Source organism: Labrus bergylta, chromosome 19 (genome assembly GCF_963930695.1).
Source record: "Labrus bergylta chromosome 19, fLabBer1.1, whole genome shotgun sequence".
NCBI lineage: Eukaryota > Metazoa > Chordata > Actinopteri > Labriformes > Labridae > Labrus > Labrus bergylta.
This window is the reverse complement of record NC_089213.1, coordinates 3,631,005-3,657,650: the sequence shown is the minus strand read 5'-3', so window position 1 is coordinate 3,657,650 and position 26,646 is coordinate 3,631,005. Positions and strand designations below refer to the sequence as shown.

The 26,646-nt window shown below is 40.0% G+C and overlaps 1 protein-coding gene across 1 annotated transcript; it reads right to left on the bottom strand.

Annotated features, from left to right (window-relative positions):
- Positions 1-4,191: 4,191 nt before the first annotated feature.
- fhl3b (four and a half LIM domains 3b) lies at positions 4,192-24,698 on the bottom strand. The gene is made up of 6 exons (XM_020642284.3): positions 24,527-24,698; positions 11,875-12,053; positions 9,777-9,951; positions 7,645-7,814; positions 5,987-6,173; positions 4,192-4,900 (listed from the first exon to the last, which is right to left on the bottom strand). Exons 2-6 carry the CDS (start codon positions 12,028-12,030, stop codon positions 4,749-4,751), a joined length of 840 nt encoding a protein of 279 aa, XP_020497940.1. The 5' UTR covers positions 12,031-12,053; positions 24,527-24,698; the 3' UTR covers positions 4,192-4,748.
- Positions 24,699-26,646: the final 1,948 nt, after the last annotated feature.

Below are 26,646 nucleotides of genomic sequence, written 5' to 3'. Positions count from 1 at the left end.
TACTTTACAGGCCGTGAGTGAGACCAGCTTACATGTCAGCCGCCGTGACTCACTCGCAAGTCACATTCAAACCGCTCACCTACTACGTAATGCGATCTGGCTGGATAAACTCACACTCTTGCACCAGAAAACATTCCACACATTTAACTTCGGGGTGTGTGAGTAATGAGGCATGAATGTCCAATGTGTGTTTCTCCACTTAACAGCAAATCTTTGTTTCATTTCCTGTCACTTTAGGGAAATTATCTGGAAAGAATCGACCAAGGCGAAGCTTTAATGGAGCGCTGTAACGAGCCAAAAGGATTCATTAAGTTACATATAACTGCTGCACTGTGTGTCCTTTGGGCTTCTATTATCCAGATAAGACAGAAATTGTGGGTTTTATTGTTACATATAATCCGGTTTTCTGCCAGATGCTCTTGAGTTTGACTCTTTCATTAAAGATGTCCAGAAGTGGATCGCAGCAGTGATTCTGGGAAGCTCACTGATTGCAATGAACGATCTTGTTGTGATGTTGATAACCAGCATGTGTTCAATCAACTTCTTGGCCACCCAACAAAAGAATCAACAACAGCTTTAAATGATTCTCAGAGCATGTAAACAGCTTGATTTCAACGCTGCTGCCCTTTACTGGAAATCGAGCTTTTCCTATCTGCTGTGTTTTTGTCATTCCTTGTGATGTTGTTTGAACTCCCTGTCGAAGGCCAGATAGAGTACAAGTAAACCACTGAAGTTGTGTTTATATTCTCTCATGAACTAGCCTTAAATACAGGCATGACGTAGATTCTTAAATGTTTCTGATTTTTTAAATCAGCCGTAATAAAGGTCAAAGTTCCTACAAAACTTCCTACAAGAAATCCCTAAAAACTCACCTTTTCATCACTGCCTACAACTACTGACTCTCATCATCTTCCCTATGTATTGTTCTCTTAGTTTTTGCTTTGTTTCTTGTTGTTTCCTGTCAAAGCGTCTTTGAGTATTTAGAAAAGCGCTATATAAATCTAATTTATTATTATTATTATTATAAAGTGTGTGAGGTATTAGCAGTAACAAATGACACCGATAATAAACTGATCAAACAATGAAAAAAAAAAAAGGGAGGACTGCAAATGTTTTGAAGTTGAGCAGCTCTAACCTTCCCCATTGATAAAAGACGTAAGGCTGATATTAATAGTAGTTGGAGTCAGGAGGGTCCACAGCAGCAGGTCGTCAACACCAACGATCCAGAGAACAGGACACAGGAACTCCCAGAGAGATATATGGTTGGTAACTTAAATGACACATGACACATCTGTTTTTAAGGCTTACACTGAAAAGTAAAGCGGTGATTTCTGCAAATCATCCTGCGCTAATGTTGTTTCTCTGCACAAAGTTGGTAGTGTTGCTTTTTAATTTGAAGGGTATCCGTGTGTGCTGTTTTATCCACCACTCTGATACAATAGATTTTTAGGATTCTTTTGGTGTTGCGTACTGCTTTCAACAACAAGAGCAACAAAGTATATTAAAAAAAAATCCACATAATGAACCACAGATGTATCTGTTAACAAGTTTTCTTCACAGTGAGTAGATTTAACAAAGTAACAGAGTCAACAGAGGCTGTTTCTGATGGAGATGATGCCGTTTTGATTTTTGACTATTGTACCTATTTAATACATTTTCCTTTCTATTATGTTGGAGATATAACAGTCAAAATTAAGAGCAGCAAGACAAAAAGAGGACAGATATATGAAAGACAGGGGATGTGAAACCAACATTTATTTGCCTTGTTAGAAACCTCAAAGAGTGGCTCATGTGTTCTGGTGATTTCAGGGGTTTCATAGTTCTCATTATTCAAAGTAACTTCAGATTTTGAACTGGCAGTAGGTTGAATGTGAATTCTTAGAGACCTAGATATCTGCATGAACTACACTGTGGAAGCTGCAGGGTCTTGTGCGAGGCGTAGCCCCCTTTCTTCTGCTGTGGTCTGTCAGTCAGAGTAATGTCCTCTAATTACTTTCACAGCCTCCAGCAGAAGATCCAGCTGAGCTTTGGGCCCCTCAGCAGGCCGAGGCCGGGATGACGTGAAATCTTAAATATTCACTGAGGAGCTTTTCGACCTCCGTCCTTCCTCCTCCTTCCTCCTCCTCCTGGGACCAAACAAGACCGTTCGCCTTTATCCCCACAAACAAGGTCAGAAATATTTCAGGAAGAGTCATGGGAAAAGCTTAAACACATAGCAGCACACCACAGAGGCCTTTTTTTAAATATTTTTCATCTGGAGTTGATCTTGTGATAAGAGTTTTAACAGTGTCTCTGCTTTAAAAAAGACAGGCTTGTTACAACAAGTCACCACTTTTACACTCGCTCATAAAAGATGATCAAACGCAGGACGTAGCAGGAATGTAGATCACTTCTGGACAGCTACATAGTTCAGTTTACGAGGGAATACGAGGCGCCGGGAGTTTAAGAGAGTGCCCACAATTTGACAGTATCACCTGTTCGGGCCAAATCCATGCTTTTTATCTATATATTTAAACACTGTTCCTTTCCCCAGCCTTTATAACTCATGTTAAAATCACATACATTTTATACTATAAATAAATGATTTAGAATAAAAGTCCACTGACAAGTTTGTTTTGGAGTTTTAGATGTGAGGTTGCACTTTTTGTTGAGACAAAAAATCTTCAAAAAAAGTCAAAAATGAACTTCCTGAGTCATATTTCTTCATAAATAACATGCTAACACAGAACAGTACAGGGTCGCAGATTGCCTACGGGGGTGGGGGTGGGGGTGGGGGGGGTCCTCCATCCAGCGTTCGTCACCGTTTTGTCTTTAAGTGTCCTGACTCTTACTCCTATAATTCCCTCGTTTTTGTGTGTGTTTACTTTCATAGACAAACTTTGGTTTTCTCGTCATAATACATGCAACACTTAGCAGGACAACGAGAGTGAGTGCTGTCAGATGGGGCCCCTTAAGGAGGTTTCCTACTGTCATTGCAAAATTTGCACATTTAGAGCCTAAGCTTTGGTTTAAGTTTGTGAGGCGTCAGGAGCCCGGTGGCCTTCCATGCCTGTTGACAAGCAGTGCCTCTGGCCGTGCCCGTGCCCCATGTATGGAGGCTCCTCCAAGTGGGCGGCACGGGTTCAATTCCGACCTGTGGCTCCTTTCCTGCATGTCTCTGGTTTCCTACTCTATATGCTGTCCTATCAAATAAAGGCAAAAAGCCCCGAAACAAATCTTTAATTTAAAAAAATAACAAAACAGTAGTTCCCACAAAATGTTTGTGTGTTTGAAAAAAGAATATAATGGGGAAAAAAGGCTAAAAGTTTGAGAGCACAAGAAGCACAAATAGAAGAAAATTGAAAGAACAAAAAACAAAATGTAAGACCCAAAGTCATGTAGACTATTGATTAAAGGACTATAGGTGAAGTTGATGGACCGAGGGCATGGATGATGGTCTAAACATGAAACTCAAAATCTATTTTTCTTTGTTGTGAAGTTGGTTTATTTTTTAACATTTTATTTATAGATTTTAATTTCTTGACCTGCTTAGGTGTCAAACAGCATGTAAACGGTAAAGTTACCATCAAGACCATAACGACCAAAGTACCTCAGGACTAAACCACTTTCTTTGTCCGTCTCTTTATCTGCTGGTTTCTCCGTCCCTCCTCCTGACGTGGACACCGGCCTGGCAGAGCCTCCGTACAAACACAATCAGAGCAGATCAGCACAGAGGTCCTGAACTGTAAATGTTTTTGAAGATGATGTAAGTCATAGTTCAGGAACGTTTCGATGGGACCATCAACAGAAAACCATCTTTTATTCTAAAGAGGTTGTCAAGACAGATTTAGATGATTAAAGCATCAGATAATGAAACAATAACTTTCATCTCTTTGATTTATGAAATAAATGAAGATTTGAGCTTGACCTGATTATTTGCTTGCTTGACCTTTGTGACCGTGATGATGCTAGCTTAACAGCGTGGTTTTAAACTCTTAAACTTACTGGAGTAAATTCCATGAGAAAACCGGTTTAAATCGAAGTCTAATAAACTGAATTAATCTGTTTGCTGCAGGGAATCAGATATTTAAACCGTGTTGATTCAATTTCCTCTGTTAACAACCAGAACAGAAGAACAAATGCCTGAAGAACAGTATTTGTGTATTGTTCAGTTCATACAGGAAAAAAAAAAATCGAGTTTCAATTCATGTATACAGAAAGCCACCTTTTTGTTTTTTGACATTTTTATTGCATAGATGCCAGTAAAGATGTTTTAAAAAATCATTTTAAAGAAATAGGTTTAGATAAAGCGAGAAGGGTTTGAGGTGAAGGACAGCTTTATACAAAGTTATAGTATTTCATAAGTATAAATACATGTAGCAGGCATATCTTTAAACATTCAAATGTTGGTCACATCTAGCTGTCATGAAAATATTGTATAAAATGATGCATTAAACCTCCATGAATGAACAAAAGGTTTAACAGTTTATGTGTATCTTTTCTTTAAAGTCTTTAGTCTCAGATGTACAAAACATTAAATAAAGAAAAACAAAGTCGTACAAGTTCAACACACAGGATGTTTCTGCAGAATTTATACAAACATTGTGATGTGCTAAAAGATAACAAGAATGGAGTTGTAAATACTGATCTTCGTATCAGCTTTTTACGCTGTGACTGAATTAGTGACATCGCAGTGTTCATGTGCAAGAGGAAGGTTTAGAAGTTGGAGATTTGCTCGGCGAGGTTGCGGGTGTTGTTTTGAGCGTCAGTCAGTCGTCGCTGTTGCAGTCTGTACACAGGATCTGGTCGCGGTCTGGGAAGAAGCCGGAGCCGACCAGCGACACAGAGCAGCGGGAACACTTGAAGCACGGCTGGTGCCACTGCCGATCCTCAAACGAAACGTACTTCCCATCTCCAAACCCTGTGAGACACGAACACAACATGTGAGCAAATAATGGAGGAATGTTTTACAAGGAGTGGAAAATAGAGTTAATTACAGCCTTGCAACATGGAACAAAAGACACTAATGAATACAAGATAACATCAGCTTTTGGCAGTGAGAGCATAAAGAACTGGGAGTTATGTCAACCTGTTGGCATCTAGTTTACAGCTGAGCTCAAAAACACTTCATTCAGGTTCTCATTTAACTCTGGTGGTTTATTAGGATTCTTTGCCAAAACTGAAAACATTTTCAGGTCAGATAGACGATGAAAAGAAGATATTTTTGCACTTGTATTAGTGCTTAGTTTTAGCTTTATATCATTTTCAATTTCAGCATGTGAAGTGTTTTTTTTTTTTTAAGTGAATAAGGAGTATTAAAGAGGACATATTATCCCCCCTTCTCCAGCATGTCAAACAGTCCCCCTGTGGTCTAAATGAAACATCTGTGCTGTGCTTTGGTTAAAATATAACATGAATCAAGCACCAGAGGAGGTTTGTGACCCTGTATAAACCAGCTCTCTCAGAATAGTCCGTTTTGGTGTGTGTGTCTCTTTAAATGTAATGACCCCCCCCCCCTGAGTTTTCCCGGTAGACATCACTCCTCTGTAGAGAGAATAATAAAAATGGCGGACCTGCACAAAAGTTTTGCTCTAGGCTGGGGGGTGGAGTCCATGGAGATACCAGGGGAGCGCGTTCTTCAGCGCTACTACTTGTATTTTTATTTTGTCGACATCATCGTTTGATATCAGGGTTTACCGCTCACTACTCGAACTAAGTATTAACTATTGATGCAAACTGAAGATGTTCTGCTGCCACTTGTTCATTCAACTGGGCAAATTTGGCTTTTCTATGAATGGGAAGACACTTTAAGGAGACGATAAATGCAAAACAAAGTCAATATATGTGACTGCCTACACCTGATTGATGAAGATTATTGGTTTTGTATTTAACTGATTGTGGATAATCGAGAAAGACAGGACTCATGGAGGCAAGAACTGTCTCTGTTGTGTCAACCAACCAACCAAACAATGTAGTCGTAGTGTTTTTTTTTGTACGATCCACTGACCTGTGATGGCCGTGTTGCAGCCGGCACACTTTTTGGCGTACAGGCTGCTGAAACACTTGACGCAGTACGGACAGTCTCCCTGCGAGGTGAAGGGTGTCCCGGCCAGAGGAGCTTTGCAGCCCGTGCAGAGAAAACACTCTCTGTGCCACACCTCGTCCTTGTAGGTCACGCCTCCTTTAGTCAGAGCCTGCGGGAGACAAAAACAAAACGTGTCTGTTTAAATGACCATGCTCTGGTTCTAATGGCGAGCACTTTGGTACCAAGTGGTGCCTGTTGTGATGTCTCTGTTTAGACGTTGTTTAAACAACATATTTGATTTTAATCACTCAGAAGACTAAATGAAAACACAAAATCATTAAGAACTTAATTACATCGTGGCATGTATTTCCTAACATGTTGTGGTACACATATTTGTGGAACGCCAAACAGAACATTGGGACAGAGCTCACAAACCACAAACAGGAATTAAAGAGGGAAAAAATCATTGAAGTCTTTTATTTATAACATTTAATTTAAGTTAGTCTTTCAACCGATGATGAAACTTTCCTCTGTTGCTTTATCCTTCCACTGAAGTCATTAAAACACTTTGATCATCATTGTCACAAAGTTGATTACATTTAATTAAAGTTATTAGTGACACAATGACATGGGGAGAATTCAGCTCCATGGTCATTGTCCTTTATTCTTTTGCTAAACGCAGAAATGAAAAACGATATCAAAGGTTTCGCTCGCGACTTTCGACAGCAATTCATTCTTAAAATTCCTCAAGCAAGCAACAAACACCAAACAGTCTCTGGTTCAGGCATGGTTCAGTATTTGCTACGTTTTATCTACTCTATGAAATTGCAATGGACATTTTTTCAACTGAATGATTAATTGGAAATTTTCTCCACAGGTTTAAAGTCCTAAATTTAAAAATAAATCTGTTTACATTTGTGTGTTTAGCTTCCATCATATTTCCTGTTCAACCGGGATAGGAAGACAGGACATAACTGCACAAGAATCTTTGAACGCCAAAAACTGGGCATTAAAAAAACACTAATTCACGTACACTAAAGGGATAGCAGTATCAGTACGAGACAGAAAGATGAAGTCCATGAAGTTGCTGAAGTTGTCCACTGCAAAACGGTTTGGCATAACCTGGTGCTGTCAGATTTACTACTTTCATCAAAGTAAATAACTTAGAGTCTGTGGACTCATAACCCTGGAATTCAGGAAACAAAAAATGGTTTTACCCAAGCAGTAAGCTCTGGTGTTAAAAAAAATGAAGCCAATGTAGAGGTGCAAAAAACTGCAGTTCTTTAAGTGTCCACTGGAGGCTCGCTCCTAAAACCAGCAGATGCCCATTTGGTTTTCATCTCAATAAGATAATCACTTAATCGCCTTAGCTCCACCTCCTTGCCTAATTCATGATCGGCCTGATGTTAGTTGGATTTTCCAATTTGGCGACCCCAATTGTTAGGCTTCAAAATGCTTCTTCAAAAATCAATGTGTGATGTCACAGATACTACGTCCATGTTTTATACAGTCTATGGTTTTACACCAAGCTTTTGTGTTTTTTGATGTATTAAGTCTTTTTTGTTTACTGGGAGGAAATCATGATTGGATGTTTCATCTTGACTTTAATCTTTAACATTGTGATACTAGGCCTGATTTACCTTCTTGCAGTGGTTGCACTGAGGAGCAAAGCGGCCCTCGTAGCATGGCACGCAGTAATAGTTGTTCTGGTCTGGAATGAACGCCTCGGCACCGATCGACTTCTCACAGCCGTGACACGCAAAGCAGTCCTCGTGCCACGTGGAGCCGCCGTACTCCAACAACTTTGAACCTGTCAGGGAAAAAAAAAAGAGAGGGAGAGGGAACGGGTTAGGTCTAAAACCGACTGAAGATATCCTCCACAGGGTTTCCTATGATCTCTGCCCTGTGGTTGTGTAACTTTAAACTTGAATGACATCTGAAAGCGTTCACACGAGCGTTGAGAAAACCAAAAACTATGATTCAGTGTGACTGCTGAACCTGTTCTTCCACAGCCATTCAAGAACATCAGATTATATTGCATCTAAACAACCTGACGGGCCGTAATGAACACGGCTGAAATGCATTCTAACAATGCTTTATATTTAGTTTCAACCATCTCCTGTGTGACCTTTTGTCCCCTCATGTCAGACTTGGAGTTCGCAAAGAAATACATCTGTTACCTTAAGGACTAAAAAATGATTATTTACTGAGTTCCTCTGCAGTTTATTTGTTTAAAGGCTTTCTATGTGATTTTTCACCCTTAAATGTAGAAATCAAGTATCTCCTCTGAAAATAACTCTGTGAGTCATGACTGTCTACAATGGGTGTAACACCCGAGTCCCACTGTCTGTGATGTTTTCAGAGTTTTCAGAGTCCTATCTTCAGTTTGTTTACATCGCCGGGACGGCCGGCTGACTCCTCCCCTCACGTATAAAAGTTGTTTAATTGAGGGACTAGAGAAAAGAAGAATAACATACTGTACTCACTGCTTAACTGTGTTTCTAGATCACGCTCATTTCAGGTGAATTTACATGCAGTGTGAAGATACGAGCATAATAAAGATCGCTAGCATTAGCATGCTAACACAACAATGCAGCGCAAGTTGTTTTGGTTTCATGCTGGTGCTCAAGGGCGACATCTGCTGGATCAAAAAATTGCATATAAAGCCTTTAATGACTGAAAAATGATTATTTACTGAGTTCCTCTGCACTTTCTTTGTTTAAAGATTTGTTTTTTTCGGCCTTTTGTACCTTTATTAGAGAGACAGGACAGTGGATAGAGTCTGGAATCAGAGAGAGAGAGAGAGTGGGGAATGACATGAGGCAAAAGAGCAACTGGTCGGATTCAAACCCGGCCTGCGTGCTTTGAACTAACCACTAGGCCACTGGTTCCTCTGCGTTATCGTCTATGTGGAGGGAAAAAAAAAGTATTCCCTGCTGTAATCACTACTATAAGATATTGTTGGTCATATTATGTCTCCAGCTTCATCTCTTGCTTCTCTACATTTTGTTTTCCACAAGTTGTCTGGTTTCTGTTTTGGTGGTTTTGCATGTTTTTACTATCTTGTATATGTCTCCTAAGTGTGATTTTCATTCAAGCGATTAACAGGTTTCTAACACCCACACATGCTGTAACATTTAGTCATACGTTTTGTATTTTTTGTATTTTTGGGTGGAGGAAAGAAATTAAACTGCAATAAACATTACACGCTCCACTGCAGAGGTTCAACTTAGAAGCCAGAAATATACCCTAGAAACTGGACGTCAGGATTTAATCACCGGCTTTGTTTTACGACCTTTGAGACCTGTAATGCTTGCCCAGAGGGATGACGGTGTTTTCTACTTGAACTTGGCTGCACGACGGCGAGGACGGCAGATTTCTAAAAGGCATTCCAAAGCTGAACAGAAACTAAAAAGAAAGACTGCTCATTTCAACAAAAGAAGTGATGAGTGAAATAATCCCACACTACCCACAAAAGGCCCCTGGTAATTTTCAGTCATCCGATACCGCCGCTGTAACCCGTGTCGTCACACAGCGCCCCAAGCAGAACACCCCGCTGAGAGATATTTTCACCGGAGCGAGGAAACAATCATTCTGTCACGTCGAAGCTGTCACGCCCCAGATAACAAAAACTCATTAGCCTCTTTATCCGTGCAAAGACAGGGTGTGAACGTTGTGTCTGTCTGACTGATTACTCAAAGATCTTTTCCCCCGGGGGAGGTGTGTGAACGTTGTGTGCGTGTGTGAGACAGCCGGTCATTGTTGTTCCTACCTGGCTTGACTATCTTGTCACAGGCCACACACTTGGAGGAGTACTCGTTGCAGTAGCAGTCGCTGCACACCAGCGCGTCCTCCTGGCTGGTGAAGGGCTCGTCTGCCAGAGAGCGGTCGCAGCGGAAACAACGGAAACAATGTGCGTGGTAATGCCTGTCCTCGTAGAAGAGCTCCTGGAAAGAGAAGACAGTCACACTGAGCGTTTAAAGATGGTAAAACAGTCATTATATAAGTGTTTTTATTTTGATCTTGTGGGTTTGTTCATGTTAAGAAAATGTAACCCAAAAATCAGTGTCATCTGTCAAGAGTGAATAATATAGAAACTCAAGCTGTTAACCTTTGGCTGTAATAAAAACACTTGATAATTATGATGTTATTGTTCCTCACAGAGGGGTTTGCTGCCCCCCCCTCCTGCTTGGACGTCTGAGGTCACGATCAACCAAGGGATTCAGTTTCCTGCACAAGAGCATGTAGGTTTTTTTTTTGGGATGACTGCAGACATGCAACCCAAAGTTTCCAACTTAAGACAACACCCTGCTTTTTCTCCACACAGGAGAGGCTTAAAGCTTTCTTTAATATTTTCCTTCAGAATCAGAATAACCCACATTGTGAATTCTTTCTAACAGCTGCTTGTGTTCCAGTTCATCTGCAGTTCAAGCAAGCGCTTTGATAAATGGGCTCCATTGAACGATGTTGGGTTGAAAAACCTATTTTTCGAGGCATGGGGTTTTCACAGTGAAAGAAACAACTACAGCGGAGGGACGGGGAAGTATGAGGGATGGATGTTGTTATGTCTTGTGCGGAGGAGGGACGGCCAAAGCAAGCAGGATGATAAATTACAGCCAATCCCTCACATGGAGTTTATAATTTACAGAACACTGAAGGCCTCATGGCAGCTGTGGGGTGTGTTTCCTTTGGGGATGTGTTTTTCATCTTTACTTACTAAAGCTTCTGGGCAGCTGGTTTTCCTAAAAAGCAGTCAGACGTTTACTACTTCAGTGGTGGATTAAATACTCAAATCACTGACAGGAGTAAGAGAAGCAAAACTACGATGTTCTATGAGTTTAAGTTCTGCATCTATTTTTCTCCAAAGTAAAACTACCCATAATAATTCATCTCTAATGGGTCTGTCACATGATAAATTAAGACATGGTTTCAGTGCATATATGCAGAGCAGGAATCTGTTTGCACAGATTGGGTTGTCTTTGATTCATGACTGCCACATTTTGTCAAAGGTTGCAGAACTTAGTGAGACACTATATCGGACCCTCTCCATATGTCACTGATCATTTCTTGTAGCCAGGTTTTTCAAAATAAAGGTATATCTCTACACTTCCAGTGAGCTAAGGTTTGAGTGCATATAATCTTGGAGAGTTGAATATAAAGGAATAATTCAGATCTCTTAGAGCGCTAAAACACAAATTAATTAATTGGCCTTGCTTATAATGTAACTTCATTGCATATGTAATCTCTTGGTCCATATGAGGGTTCACTGCTTTTTAATGTTTTTTTCATGTTCATGTTCTATCTTAACAAGACAATGCAGGAAGTCATCTTGGACTATGTGGAAATGTGGCAATTACAAAAATATATATATTTGTTTTGGGGCTTTTGTGCCTTTATTGTAGAGATAGGACAGCGGATAGAGACCAAAATCAGGGACAGAGAGAGCGGGGAAGGAAATGCTGTAAAGAGGTCAAAGGTCAGATTTGAACCCAGGCCGCCATCTTCGACGACTATAGCCTGTGTACATGGGACGCGCTCCATAACCACTCAGCCACCGGCGCACCTGTGATTGACATTTTTTATGTTTTAATAGTTAAATTGATCAAATAACTTTTACATTACCTATGAAAGCATGCAGAGGATCAACTGATTCATGGAAAAATGAAGCATTAGATGCAGCTCTCACTTATAAAGCTCATATTTTGCATAGAAAATCTTAAAATGTTACTTAATTGCGGCTGTAAAATAAATGTAGTTGGGCATAAAGTACTTTTTCTCCTCTAAAATGTTAAACCATACTAGAAAAATACCCTTAATGAAAGTACAGATATTTTAAAAATACTTTCAAATATTGTACAAGTTGAGCTCACCTTTGCATTGTGACCGATGATTTCTTTACATTCCTGGCAGGTGTTGGCGTACATGCGATCGTAGCACGGGATGCAGTGAGGCTTCTCCTCCACCTGGATGTATTTGCGTCCACACAGGGACTCCTTGCAGTTCTTGCAGTCCATTTGGTCACTCATGATGTCTCTCTCTGACTGACCTCCTGTGAAAAGGAGAAGACACAGGCACCGTTTAGCATTCACTATCAGAAGAAGGCCGAGCAGGAAAGAGGAGGAGGGAGATAAGTAAGACACAGACAGAAAGCAGATAGAAGGGAGGTTACAGTTTTTGGATAAACAGCTGGGAAGTTAATCACAGCGAGCGAGACAAAAGGGGGAAGGAAAACAACTTATAAACACTTAAGAGAGCTCTTTAACGTATCAAAAGACACTTTGTACAAAAAGTAAAAAACATCCAATAACATGAAAATGATTTAAGGCACATGGCAGTAAAAGGACTTTCAATCAAACACTCTCAGCAGAGATTTGATTTAGGCTACTTCTTAAACTAAGACAAATCTTGGAAATCACTACATTGGCTCCCTCCCTTGGACTTTTTCCTAGAGTGTAGGAGCAGGTAAGTGGAACAGAAGGAGTGTACTGCTGGAAGGCAGTCAGATTGATTCTGAGGGCCTGTTTGTGTCTGGCTTTTTGAGAGAGGAAAAATGCTGTGAAATGTGGAGCAGGGAGCATTTAAGTAACATTAACGTCCCTTTAGAGTGGCCTAATGTGTAAAAAGATGCGATGGAAGTGATCTCCAGGGTACCCTTTCCAGTGTAGGAAACATACTGACGTCCCTAGGCTGCCCCTCCAATGGAGAAAAAACTTGATCAGTATCCCTCTTAAGTGGCCTGGTATGAGAGGAAATGCAAAACAGTTCCCTCCAGGGTGCACTTCTATTGAAGAAAACATTACGAAAGGCCTAATTTGGTACCCGTCCTTTGAAGTGAACTAGATGAAAAGCTCTCTAGGGATCACTTCAAATCAGGAAAACTTGCCAAATAGGTTGCCCTTCCTGTGGATGAAATGTTGAGGCATATTCCTTCGGGTTCCCTTTCAATGGAAAAAATGTGATAGGCTGCCCTACAAGAGGTTCACGTTTAAAAGCAAAAAACTTGACAAAATGCCTTCTACGTTTGCCAGTTGGCAAGAAAATGAAATGAAGTGCCTGCTTGAGTCCACTTCCAGTAGAGAAAACGAGTGGTTCCAGGCTGCACCTATGGTTGAATGAATGTATTGGGTACAAAAACTGCTGGTCAAAGTCAAAGTCAAGTCAAAGTCAACTTTATTGTCAATTTCAAAATATGCCAGACATACAGTGGAATCGAAATTGTGTTTGTCTCCATCCCACGGTGCAATACAACCAAAATAAGGTAAAATAAGATCAGGTAAAATAGATAAAATAAAATGCGGTAAAATAAGATAAATAATATTTACAGTAATAAATTCTAAATTGTGCAAAAGGTACAAAACAAAATGGTAAATAAAATAAAATATAATTTAAATAAAAGTAAACTTGTGCAATATGGGAAATGTGCAGTAAACTGAGTGTACTTTTGAATAGTTAGCTTCAGAGTTATTAGTCCAGAGTTCTGTAAACTTGTGCAATGTGCAGTAAATGTGCAGTGTGTTGAAATTGAATATTTACATTTAAATCGTAGTTTCCTGATTCAAATATAATTTCATTCTTGCAGGGTTGGAGCAGTTACATTAGAAATGCCATTAAACATTTTTGCATGTTGGGTGGGTGGAGACAGGCTTTATGTTTGAAGCGAATAGGGCTGTTTTGATGATGAGATTAACCTCTCGTTTGAAAGAGATGATCTTGTCTAGAATCACTCCAAGGTCGTAAGTGCATCTTTAGGTAGAAGTTGGTTTTGATGAGGGCTTTGTGACCTTTGATGATCATATATATTGCAGTGTTGATTCATTTTTTAGGGGATGCAGAGCTGGACATCATCAGCAAAGAATAAGAAGATAAGACTCAATGACAGATGATTTTATAAAGTGAAAGAATACAAAGAAAAGGAATAAGAGAGGACCAAGCAGTGAACCCTGAGGAACACCTAGGAACAGAGGAGTCTATAAGCTGTTAATGCTAATGAGTTTTTTCTGTCTGTAATGATATAAATTAGCCAGGACAAGGAAGAGCTAGTGATGTAGTGGGTAATTTAGGACAAATGGTCACTAAATAACTAGAGTCTTGTTAGAGGGAGAAATTGTTGGTGACTTTGAAAAAGATTAACCCACAAGGAAGGGAGATGATTTACATCACATTGCAATTAATGTTTAAATATTGTTCAATGTTACAAATGTTCCACAATTAGAGGGCTGTCACTGCAGGAAGAGAAAGGGCTGAGTGAACACTAACTTTAAAGAGTCATGGCTGATTTATCACAGATCAGTCCAGTAATGATATAACTGCTTCTCCCGTTACACCATTGCTCACTAATAAAGGAAAGCCTGGTGACGTCTGGCTCTCCCTCCCCCTCATTCTTGTAAGAAACCCCCTGTGGCGGTTTGGCATCGAGAAAGAACGACCAAACAATATTAATTGTTGGGAGCTGAAGTGAAACAGTGTTCTCCATTTCAAAGGCTCTCGAGGGCTTTTTCATCTTTGTTTGGCCTGACTTTAAAGGGAAATATCAATCATTTATCAAGTTTATTCCTTTTGTTAACTTTCAACTTGCAACTCTCTCCTGTTATTAGCTGCAACTTTAGCTATTTCTTGGCATTGTACTGTTTCTGAACATCTGTTAATGTTTCATATGGATGACTGTAGGAATGCTCAGAAAATTTAAAAGGCTTCTCCAAAGTACGTTACCTTTAACTTTCGAATGGGTAGTGAGAGAAATGTTGGGTTTTCTTCTTTAAAAATGCAATTTTAATAAACGACCCTAAGCTATAAGCGAAACATCAACCGCATCACTTTTCAGTAACTTGTTCTGTAGCAGAAAACTTTCACTGGAAAGATTTTTCTTATAAAGATCTTCTGATGGGGTTGTGTGTGTGACCCAAAGCTCAAATCCCTCATTTTGTTGCTTTTTATGTCCTGCTTTCCTTTCATTCTGCTGAACACAATCCCACAGGGGAAATGGGGCTGATCTTCAAAACATATCGCTAGTTATACTCCAGGCTTGTCTTTTTCATCGATTCGACTGAGATGCCACATGAATAGTGAATTTCTACTCTTCAGTGACCCTAAAAGTCCTCTCAAGAGAAGAAGAAAGAGATTTTGAATAAACTGACTCATCAAATGAGATACTCTTGGTTGCTTCTGCTGAATATTTTGTGGTCCTTTAGGACTGTAATGGGCAGCCACATGCCAACAAGAAAGAAATAAGAAAATAAGAATGCATAAACAACAGGGTCCACATTGACAATAATGAGCTAACATGGTTTATTTTTTATATGTCAGAGACAATGTGTCTAGTTTAAAACTGCATTTGGAAAGTTTATTTATAGAACTTTTGTTTCAACGGGTTTTTCAATGACAATATTTCATTGTGTAATCATAACCTGCTTCACACTAAAATATGGTTATTGTAATGCTAAATATAGTTATATATATATATATATTATACAACTTATGTATCATCACTTTAAAGCCAAGATGATCCCACATTTTAATTGGATCAGTGGAAAACTTTTGATCAAATAAAATGTCTAAAAAGTCAAAACTAATGGCCGGATTTACGAAAAGGATTGCTCAGTTTTTGTGTCTGCTAAACCTGTTAAAACAAGTTTAAATGACAGTCTATATCACAAAACACACACAAAGGGTTAAATGCATATACTGTAAATTGCACTGCAGAGCAAATGTCATCTTTCTGCACCGGTGCTGTTTGTGCCTATTTAAATGAGCCATTATGCAGACACAGAGAAAAAATTCCGCCTTTCTATGCAATTTCAAAAAGCCTATAATTCTCACTAACTACTATGCACACACAGTTAAGAGTGAAAACATAACTGTCTGCTGAGAGTTGGTGGTAACTGCGCCGCAGTATTTATAAGAGATTTCACACAGCTTTCCAGGGATCAGAAAAACACATCAGCCTCTGTATGTCTTTAAAATAAGTTATCTGTATATGAGGTCTGGAACTATTACTTTGAACTTACTATTATTAACATAACCGGGGGTTAAATCAGGCTGTCATTGACTCGACTCTTAATCCGAATGTAGAGACAGTGTGAAGCCTTTACATGGATGCCAGTGTTGCTTTGTCTTTGTCTTTGCCCGTATACTTGCTCCATTCTGGGAGGAAGCTTTGTTTCAAATGGTGACAATCATATTAGATTTTTCCAGACGGGCCTCAAAATAAACTTGACAAAGTTTCCCCGCCCTCCGAACTCTTCATCTTGGACAAAATTATGCTCCGTCAGTGTGAGAGCTCAGCTATAAGCTTTTCTCCACATTCACACCCAAGACAAGAGCAAACTGCACGAAGGACACCTTTTTTAGGCATTTGTGCACCCTGAATATTATTACTACTTTACGCTTTGTGAATTAAACCTTGAGGAGGAGCAGATAGCATCGGGAAATTATGTGCAATTTTTGAGCTGTTGACGCCGCGGCTGCAATCCATTCTTAGAGAATCAGGCCCTAAATTTAATCCAAAGAAGCTTTGTGTTTCTTCCCTCTTAGATTTGATCCGACTTGATACTGCTTGATGATTAGAGGAAGCACAGGTGGAAAAAAGGGCTGGGCATACAGGCAGTAACATTTCCCTACCATTATTAGTGAACACAGTGAGGCTTAGCAGAGTGCAGCAGCAAAGGGAAATGAGCGAGGAAATGAAGTGTGGGAGGTTAAAATACTCTCCTGTGGATCTGTTAAGACTGGGCAGGCTGGGTTTAGACAGATATAGACATCGTGGGTAAAGATTATGGATAAGGAAAGGCCTCTGGAGTTTGGGTTATGTGCTCATGCTCAGGATCACAACTTCTTGAGCATTTCCAAGGGGCAGACAGGGAAATATTTAACTTGGAAAAAGGTCATTGTTTATAATTTCCAACCCCCTATTTTTGGGCTCAGAATGACTTTGACATGTTTCTTTAATGTCAAAAAAAGGAGGCGGGTTCAGCAAAGTGCAGCAGAGAAATCGTGTGGTTTTTTAAATCTCCCTAAGGGATGGAGGAATGAGCTAAGACCCCCTCCTGCTCCTGTACTCAAAGATTGGAGACGTCACATGGCTTGATCAAAATGACGAGAGGACTAAGGGGTCAGTGCAATCTAATGAATGACAGTTTTTTTTCCTGTAGGAACCTTTTTTGGTAAGAAATAACCATCACCCTTCGTGGAGAGACATCAGGCTTCATGCTTTGTGGCCTATCTGGTCTGTTAAGGAGTCGTCTTGAAATTGTAGTTTACATTTCTAAAGTCTGGATGCCATCAAACATTTTCTTTCTAATAACCAATGATGCAGCACTTTCAGATTAAACATACAAGAATAAACAGTCTGCTCTCAGTAATGCCTTGAGGCCGTTACAAGAGACAGAAACTCCTTCTACTCCCAAGACTTTCACCCCCCCCCCCCCCCCTTTATATAGGCACAACACTGAGGACATCCCTGATACATCCCTCCCTGCAGATAACACCACTTCCTCTTCAAGGGGCATCCAGCTAGGTCAACAAAACACGGAGCAAAACCGAACTGAAACCTCACATCCTCGTTCTGTTTTCTGTCAGATTCCTTGTCTGAACGGGGAAATCAGCCAAACTTCCCTTTCTAAATCGTCTAACGGGGGTTCGAGTTTCTATTCCTGTCCGTCCATGTCTGCGATGAATGCAGTGATAGAACAATGGTTTTCCTTCCGCTCATAGTCTTCCTAGTTTTCAAGTTTTATGTCCGTCTTCCTGAGCCCTAACATCTGTGGTCTCCAGCTGTTGTCTGTCATCAAGCTCTCCTTTAGGCGTCCAGCTGGGAGTTCTTACGGGACTCCTGCCAAACCACAGCAATGACTAATTAAAATCCGTCACTGTTAAAAATCAACATTTTACAGCTCCCAGTAGACGGTCCATTGGAACTTAATAGCCAGCTACACAATAGGCAAATACAGCGAGACGCATGCTGTAGAAAAAGACAAGTTAGAAGCTGAGTTTCAAGAGCCAAGCGATGGTTAGCTTAGCTTAGCTTACACTTCAATCTAAGAAAACTTGGCTCTGCCCAAAGCCACTAAAAACCTTGAAGCTTACGTATTATATTTCCTGTTTCATTTATTCAAAATTTAAATATAAAAATGGTTTATTTTTTTTGTTTTGGCTACTGTTAGAGAGAGATACCACCAAGGGAACAGGACCTAAACAAGGAACAACATGTTGATCTCTGTGAATCAGTCGCTGTTTGTCCTTCTCTTTATTTCTTTTGACCTTTGCTCATCAACAGGCCAGAGTCCGCCGCATCATTATCTGCAACAGTAGATCTCGCTTTAAGGTTTTTACTGACAGAAAATAAACGTCTGCTATAAGCATCCCTTCATTTGACCTTCACACCATCCAGACCGTCTGACATTTATAGTCTATAAAACTGACTCATGGAGTCACACCTTGTTTAGGAGGCGTTCACTACAGGTGTCCTCTTGGTCTGCAGCCAGGAATACTTGTCACCCCTGTTCTCCTCTTCATTTAGAGACAATAAACCAAACAGTCATCCATCCTGTCTGACCTATTTAAACACTCTTTTCACCTTGATGAGTGGACATGCTGGATGTTTCACTGAAACGCTGTGCGGCGTCCCACTGAGAGATGTACTGGAGTCTGACCTCTTTGTTGTGTTAGCCAAATGGCGACTGTCTCCAAGGATCAGCCACCAGGCCTTCTGTTTTTTGTCCCTTCATGGTTTGCTGCCGTCAGTTCACTCCACGACAACCTGACACTTTCTGAAGACCGCAGCCAGGGAGCCGTGAGAGCTGCTGCTGCGGGGGGGGGGTGGGTTGTGTTTATTTTCCCCCCGTGCAGGAATCTAGACTGTGCCTGAGGTTTACAAACCAGATTATTCACTGTCACACATAATAAAGTCCAGTGTAAATATGTGAGAAAGTGCTAAATCTGTCACAACCGTGAAATGCAATTTCATGCTTAGTAAAACAGCCACGGCGCCTTTTAGGGGGTGATGTTATTACACCTGAAACAGAGCTTTTACAACCTCTGGCCTGTTTCAAAAAAGACTGTTTTGACTGTTTCCATATTCCTATATTGCTTAAGGTACAATCCCTTCTTTTCTCCTTTACTGTAACACCTACCAGACACTGATCGGGTCGTTAAAATAGGAAAGCAACTCACGTAAAGGTTTTTTTTGTTCAAGTTGAAGTATTTTCACAGATTATAAAGATGTGGTAACGTATTTATTTTTAATAATTCAAGTTACTACAATCCTGAAAATGTGCCAGGATGGGGAGCGTGCGTGAACCCAAAATTCTTTATTTATTCTTAATTTGTTCAGCCTCAAAATAAATAGTCTGAGAGAAGTTGAGGTGAACTGATTAGAGGAACATTCACAGCCAGCGAGTAGATGGAGGTCATGTTTTGTATCTGATAACCAGTGAGAAATAGATGGGATCTTTGTTTTTTCTTTCTTTCTTTTATCCTCTGACTATTACTAATTACACATAGAATTGAAATAGAAGAAAAACTGTTCTTATCGCGTTGGATTTTGTTTTAATTGTCAGGAGTGTACAGTATGCGTGAAAGGGTCTCAAGATAACTGTCTTTGGTTTTGACTTTGGTAAGGCGTGTAGTGAGTTTTATTGGGTCAGTTTGTGAGTTTGTTGTGGTGTTTGTTGTTAGCCCTATGGGTCGCCTTATAGGAGTTTTAACAGAAGGATTTTATTGCATTTATGTCATTTTTGTTTTGTGTATTTGGGAGCATCCATGTTTTGTTTTAAAGTGTCTATCTCCACTTCAAACCTTGAAGATCCAATAACGCATAAGAGCCACTTTTTCAGTGTTTTTGGAATTGATTGTGTGCAAGAAAACTCTGATTTTAAATGACTGCGTTTGTTGTATTAGTGTTAATAATGTGTTCTCAGTCTTTGCTGAAACCTCCAGTTGTTTTCACAAAGTTAGAGATACTAACAGTTTCCTTTGGCCTTTTTGAAATGGTGCACAAGCAGAACCTTACAGGTCAGCTCGCCTGGCTGTAGATTGCTTCTTTCTCTCAGTTATTAAACTTTAAATCACTGCTTTCTCTTTAGCTGGCTAACACCTTTCCCCCAGACTGTGCGTCCATTCAGTTCAAACAGGAAAGTGAGTAACCAAGTTGTTTTGTTAATTACCACCCCTCTTTACTGTTTTTTGTCCCCCTCCCTCTGAAATGGATTAGGGCACTTGAATGGCCTCTGACGCTCAGCACAGTCCTCATATTGTGTGTCTCTCTTGGGTTACATAACCTGGATTTGACGAGATGAATAAGAATAATTGATGGCGACACAATATGGCAACGGTGGAGCCCTGCAGCATTGGAGGAAAAAGTGACACCCTCATTATTGCAGCTATAAAGTGTTGCAGAAAAAAACCCAGAAACAACAAGGCTGGTCTCTTATGGCCGTCAGATGACTGCGCTCCCTTTCATCCCGCAGTACAAAGACGCTCAATGTGCTGTGGCTTCCTGCAGATCACAAGGCCTGCACGCACACAAATCAAAATGAACACCCATTGTGTGTTTGTTGTTGTTGCTGATTAAAGATCTCATCAGGGCGAAGAGCTGCTTCAAACAGTTTCTGAAGGAAATCTGTTCAGATAATATCTTTGCTTTATGTATTTAAAGTATCAAATCATCAGTGTCGTTACGCATTACTGACAATAACAGTAAAATGGCAGCCAATGGAGAGGCCCGCCTCAGTTGTAAGCGATCATTTGTGTGTATTTTCAGGATTTACAGCTGAAAAAGTTCACTGCCATTAATATATAATTAAATATTTTGAAATTGGTCTACATATTTGCAGATTAGTTTACGCATTTGTGGATCTTTTTACGCATTTGTGGATCTGTGTACACATATTCAAATAGTTTTGACAATAACAGCTCAACAACAGTGTCATATTTGGCCTACAACATGTGATGAAAATGCTTTTTAGTCATAAATGTCTGACTTTATTTACAAAAGTTTAAAAGAAAACAAGGCACATTTTGTCTCCGGTTAAATACTTCAATGGGATGAATTACTGTTTTCAATTCTGACATCGCAACCTCAATAAGCTAACTCATACTGTATCATACTTCACTGTATATCAATGACACATAACCTGTAAACGTAGAGCTATAACATCAGAGAATAAGACACCTCAGCAGACAGAGGGCACGTCTGGCTTTGTTTTACGAGTATCCAGCTGGCTGTCTGTTTATCCAATGAGACGGCGACAGCTGCAGTTTCACCTCCGAGGCTGACGAGTAAACCGGCAAACAATCTGAGTCAGACAACAAGTAAACAAGTCACCACCGTGTCATGTCTTCAACTCACAGTAACCTGCAACAGCGGATCCAAAACTATCGCTCAGGGACCTCAAGTGAAGACGTTTTCTTTTTTGAGTTTACTTTTAAATAATTAATTTCTTGCCTCTTTCATCTCATTGATCAATGTGAATTCCCACGACAAGGAAACTCGACCAAACTCCAACAAGTTTGGTCATAAGCTGCAATAGGCTTCAACGATGTTTCATGGTCTTCCCTCGGGGTTTGACTTGACACATTCGTCATCACATTAAGTTTGGAAATTCAGTCAACTTGTAGTCAAATTTTTTTGTAAACTGTGAGAGGATAAAAATCTGATCTGGGAAAAAAAAAAAGCCAGAAAGCTCATAAAGGGAATTTCACACACATTTGATCTTCATATTTGTAACTTCATGCTACATTTGTGTCACTACACGATTTTTGTACGTTTGGCTGACTGATGATGTCATTCAGTAAGCAGGCGTTTAGTTGGACAAAGTTTAAAATGAAAACTTCTTCTCCAGAAATGCTTTAGACAAAGTCTGGAATCAGTAGATTTGTTTCCCTTAGGATCCTGAATGAGTGTTAAAAAACAGTTTTCTTAACTATGTTCTGGACTGACGAGTAGACTCTCACACACACACACACACACACATTGTGCTTAAAGCATCTTCATCTCAGAGAACGACGAGGGGAAACAACGGAAGTCGAGAGAAAGATCAAATGGTTTGTAATCAAGTGGTCGTGGAGTCTCTTAAAATAAGTGGGCCTCTCGTCAGTGAAGTTACTTTTGGCAGAGATGTTTGTTGCACTTGGATTGTGCTCGCAGGCCGTCGCAAATAGACAGCCGGCCATGATCGGCGACTGTTATCCAAAGCAAACACACGAGTAAACATATTTTCCCATCGGCTTGCAGCTGGCATTGGACGGTTCAAGACCTGGGTGTTAATGGTGACAAACGTTTGTTTTCTGACAGACTGGGCCGGCCGTCTCTACTTCATGTTAGCTGCCAGGTTTATTTTGACTTCTGATTCAGAGCTTTAACTTTGGATGAACGAAGAACGGCTGACAGTTGGCTGAGAACAAGAGAAGGAAAGAACCACAGGTAGAAAAATGTTTAATCCTTCTGAAATGATCGATAGATGATGTCTGAGAACTGGTGATCCGGATGTAAACTTGGGGATGGAGCTATAGGCTGGATCATCATCTAACTCATTAAAGGAGCAGTTGACATTTCAGGTAATGTTTTAATTGACCTTATTTTCCAAAGTTAGAAAGCCAACCCTTTGCATGCTGTTCCGATGAAACTGAAGCTAGGCTTAGCAGCCGGTTAGCTTAGCTCAGAAGAAGTCTTTCGGTGGAGAGGTGAAAAGGTCCAGTTGCCTTTGGATCGAGCTTTGAATACAGTTTTGCGACCATTGAGCGAAACTATTTTTCTTTATCTTTATGCTAGCTAGCTCAGCCTCCAGCGACGTATTTAGTAAAACTGCCATCAAGCTTGTTGTTTTAATCTCAGCAAAGAAACCAAATCAACGTGTTTCCTCAAATGTCAAACGACTCCTTTGACACTCTTCCCAGGCTTTACAGCGGAAATGGGAAATGGAAAAGACAGTGGTGTGAGTGGGACTGACTCATGATGACAGCGTCTGTCGTCTATGACCACCAGTCCCTCGACAATCCAGCATCATCTCCCTTCATCGTCTATTTTTTTCAACTGTAGCTAACTTGTCCTCAGTTATTGTGCACTGGCGGACTGGGCCAACCTTCGCCCAACGCAAGAATTTCAAAAGGAATGTGACCGTGGTCAAAACGTGGCAGGATCGTGCGGTTGCAACTCTGAGAAGAAGAAGAAGAAGAAGAAGAAGAAGAAGAAGAAGAAAAGCCTTTTTTTTCCCGCCCTCTGTTTTCTAAAAAAAGACTAAAATGAGGAATTCCTTTTTTTTTTTTTTTTTTTTAGTGCCACACACACAAACACAGAGTCACATTTCTTTAGGTGCTGCGTGCAACCAGAGCTGGAGTGTTACAATGAATCTATTAAATTCACTCAAAGGGATCAGAGCGTGATGATGGTGGTGAGGGGACGGCGTGCGGTGATGGAAACTATGAGGTGCTGGAGGGGGTTTGGGGGGGTTTGGGGGGGTTCGCTGAGACTCCAGAAGAAAATGTGTAATCTGAAACATGACATCACTCCAACAGAACAGGACTGAATGGTTTGTTAACAAGCCTTTAAAAGCACAACTGATTCAGCTTTTATTCTCATGACACAGAACCTTCATTTTTTTTTTGCATCCATTTCGTTCAGAAACACAATAAAGCAGAGGATTGTTTCTTCAAAGGTCCCCTTGTTCCTCTCCTCATAAAATCCTAGTTGAAAAAAATATGGGCTGCAGCACTTATTCACGGTATCAGTTACCTCACTTATAGGACCCTATCCAGGCCCCCAACCCCCAATAACATCCACCATATCCTCACTCCAAAGAAAGAACATCCTTTTTGGAACATCCTGGATGTGGGAGGTCAAATATGCGGCCTCGATAATGTGCAGATATTTCATGATTAGGAGGATTATTCGTTTAATGTTGTTTGTTCACTTTCTGATGGATACTCATATTATTGATTTATAACTTTCTATGGCTTTAAATGTTATTTATAAGTCATTTAAAGGAACAAACTTTGGATTGCACAGCTGAGAAAACCCCTGCAGGCAGGTGTTTCACTTGCAAAAATCAACACAAAGGAATTCTGTAGTGAGTTTAAATATGATATTAACTCAACCAGGACGACCAGGTTCAATGCAGCACTTTTTATCCAAATGAAATTCTACCAGCATGCCATTACATTCATTCTCCTGTGAAGGTTACTCAACTAACAGCTTAAATAAATGATTCTCCCTTTGATAAATCTTAGTATTATTTCGTCTTCTCATAGAAAGTGGTACAGTTATTTTTAAAGCCTTCTCGTGTTGACTAAAAAACGTGAGTAAAAGTTATTAAAACGTCATTTGATGAGTCAATTACGCTCACGTTTTGGCACCAGGTTGCTTCAGGTGAGGAGCTGTGCATGCCTCAGTGGAACAGGCATAAACGCTTCTGGACTTTGACCCTCTATGCAAACTCATGTGAACACACTTTGAATAGCATACTTCTATAAAGCATTGTTTTACTGACAGTAGAAACCTTAAGTCGTTTAGTTTGTCGTTTTTAAACGTACCTCTCTTTGCGCATCAGCAGCCTGTGGAGATGCTCTCAGGAGTCTCCCTCTCTCTCTCTCTCTGCAGGATCTGGGCACTCTGCTCTGGTGTCTAGTATGACAGATAATTAAATCCTCCGTGGACTCCTGCGAGCTGAGAGTAAGTGACGAGTTTCCACTGACTGAAGCATGTGTGTGTCTGGTGCGTAAAAACCAAACTATTCCTCCAAACCCCGCCCACTTCTCTCCCTCAGCCCTGTCTCTCCACTCCCTCTGACTGTCTCTCTTTCACCTTGTGGGGAGTTCAAGCACACATAAGGTAGAGTCAGTGTGTTTCTTGGCTGTAACTGAATATTTTAAATATATAGTAGGGTTTTTTTTTTTTAGTTTCCAGCTGCTGATACAAACCACTTTATCATCTCTCCAAGTGGAAAATTCCAACGATAATCTCTCTATAGGATGTATGATACTGAAATGTCCTCTGCAGCCTTTTTTTTAACACAAGTGAAGCTTTTTGAGGACTCTGTCATTTTGCATGACTGAAATGTAATCCATCCCTTCTGATATTTGTTGTAAATGTTGATTTAAAGAGTCAACCTGAGGAAGAATGGGCAACAATATGGCATCCACTTTTGAATCAATATGGAGATATCTACGGAAATGTACAAGTTCATATACATGGAGGGAGTTTTATTGGAAGAAATGATGATGATGCACTTTGTTACAACCTCTCAGAAGGGATAATAAGCTCCCTGCTTGTGGGAAAACTGCGGAAACCAAAATGAAAAGCTTTACCTTATATTCTGGTATTGTTCTGCATATTGTCGAAGACCACTGGAAATAATTCATACATGAATTTTCAAATGTGAAATTACCTTTTGACTGTAAGAGTCAGGATATGTAACTCAAGATGGAAAATAGATAAATACTTAATAAAATGTCCTGCTGAAGGCCCAACTTTTTATACATGGATGGAAATGAAAATGGACATCTTCAAAATGGAAATAATAATTACGTGTCTCAAGAAATGTAAAAATACACTTCATTTTGGGGAAAATGGATTAACAATGTACCTCCATGTAGGCCTGCTTTTAGTTTAATGAATAAATGTGTTGAGAAAACATGATCCCTCCCTACCTGTGCATATTGTTTTGTACGTTTTTAGTTGTTTACCCGTCCTATAAATAATCACCTCTCATCAGAAATAGGATGTCTGATATGTAAGTGGGTGAGATGCAATTTAAGATTTCAAAAAAGTGGAGGAAAATTTAAGATTAAAAAAACATCAGTATAAATAATCCAGATCCAGCCACTCAGGATGGTTGGAAAAATATATAAAAGGTCTTCAGTTCATCGGGCTAAAAACATGAAACGTATCAGCTTGTGCCTTCTTCAGGGTGCAGTGACACTCTGATTATTTATACGGATGTTTTTTGGTCTTCAGTTTTCCCCCACTCTTCCTCCTGTTTTCTCTCTTTTTTATACAATTTAAGATGTTTGCCAAGCGTCAATAAAAAGAAAAACTGACACAAAAAGTCGATTTAATTTGCTTCCATAACAGTTGACTAAAATTCCCCACTACAGGATTTGCACAATAAGTGTTTTTATGAACACATATACACATCACCTGTGTGTGACACAAAAAAGGATTCTATCAACTATGTCCTAAGAGTATATTACACTTGTCATTACACATCATCGTCACACATCATTTGAAGGCTCACTGAACTCTTGACCTGTCGAGCTGTCAAAACACATGAAGACACTTTGACCCTCAAAGTATTCAGTCCACATGTTGTGGCTTTCATCAGGAGATAAGAGATGACAGAGGATGAATTATAATAAGTATTAAGATAAATAACTGACAGTGTTTAAATCTGCAGTGTGTGTTATAAAAAGGTGTACCATCATCATCTCATACCAACATGGCTGAAGTTAAATACTGCTTTAAATACACAAATCTGAAGATGTCACACACTCTCCATGTTGTGTCTTTTACCCCTCACTCTTGTGAGTTTTTCAGAGCTGCATGATCCTTCTCTGCGGTGAGGAGCAAACTGCAGGATCTCACAGAGCCAGATCTCTTTTCTCCCTCTCATTGACCTCTGCTTTTTTTTCCACGGAGTGAGCAGGAGGTCTGC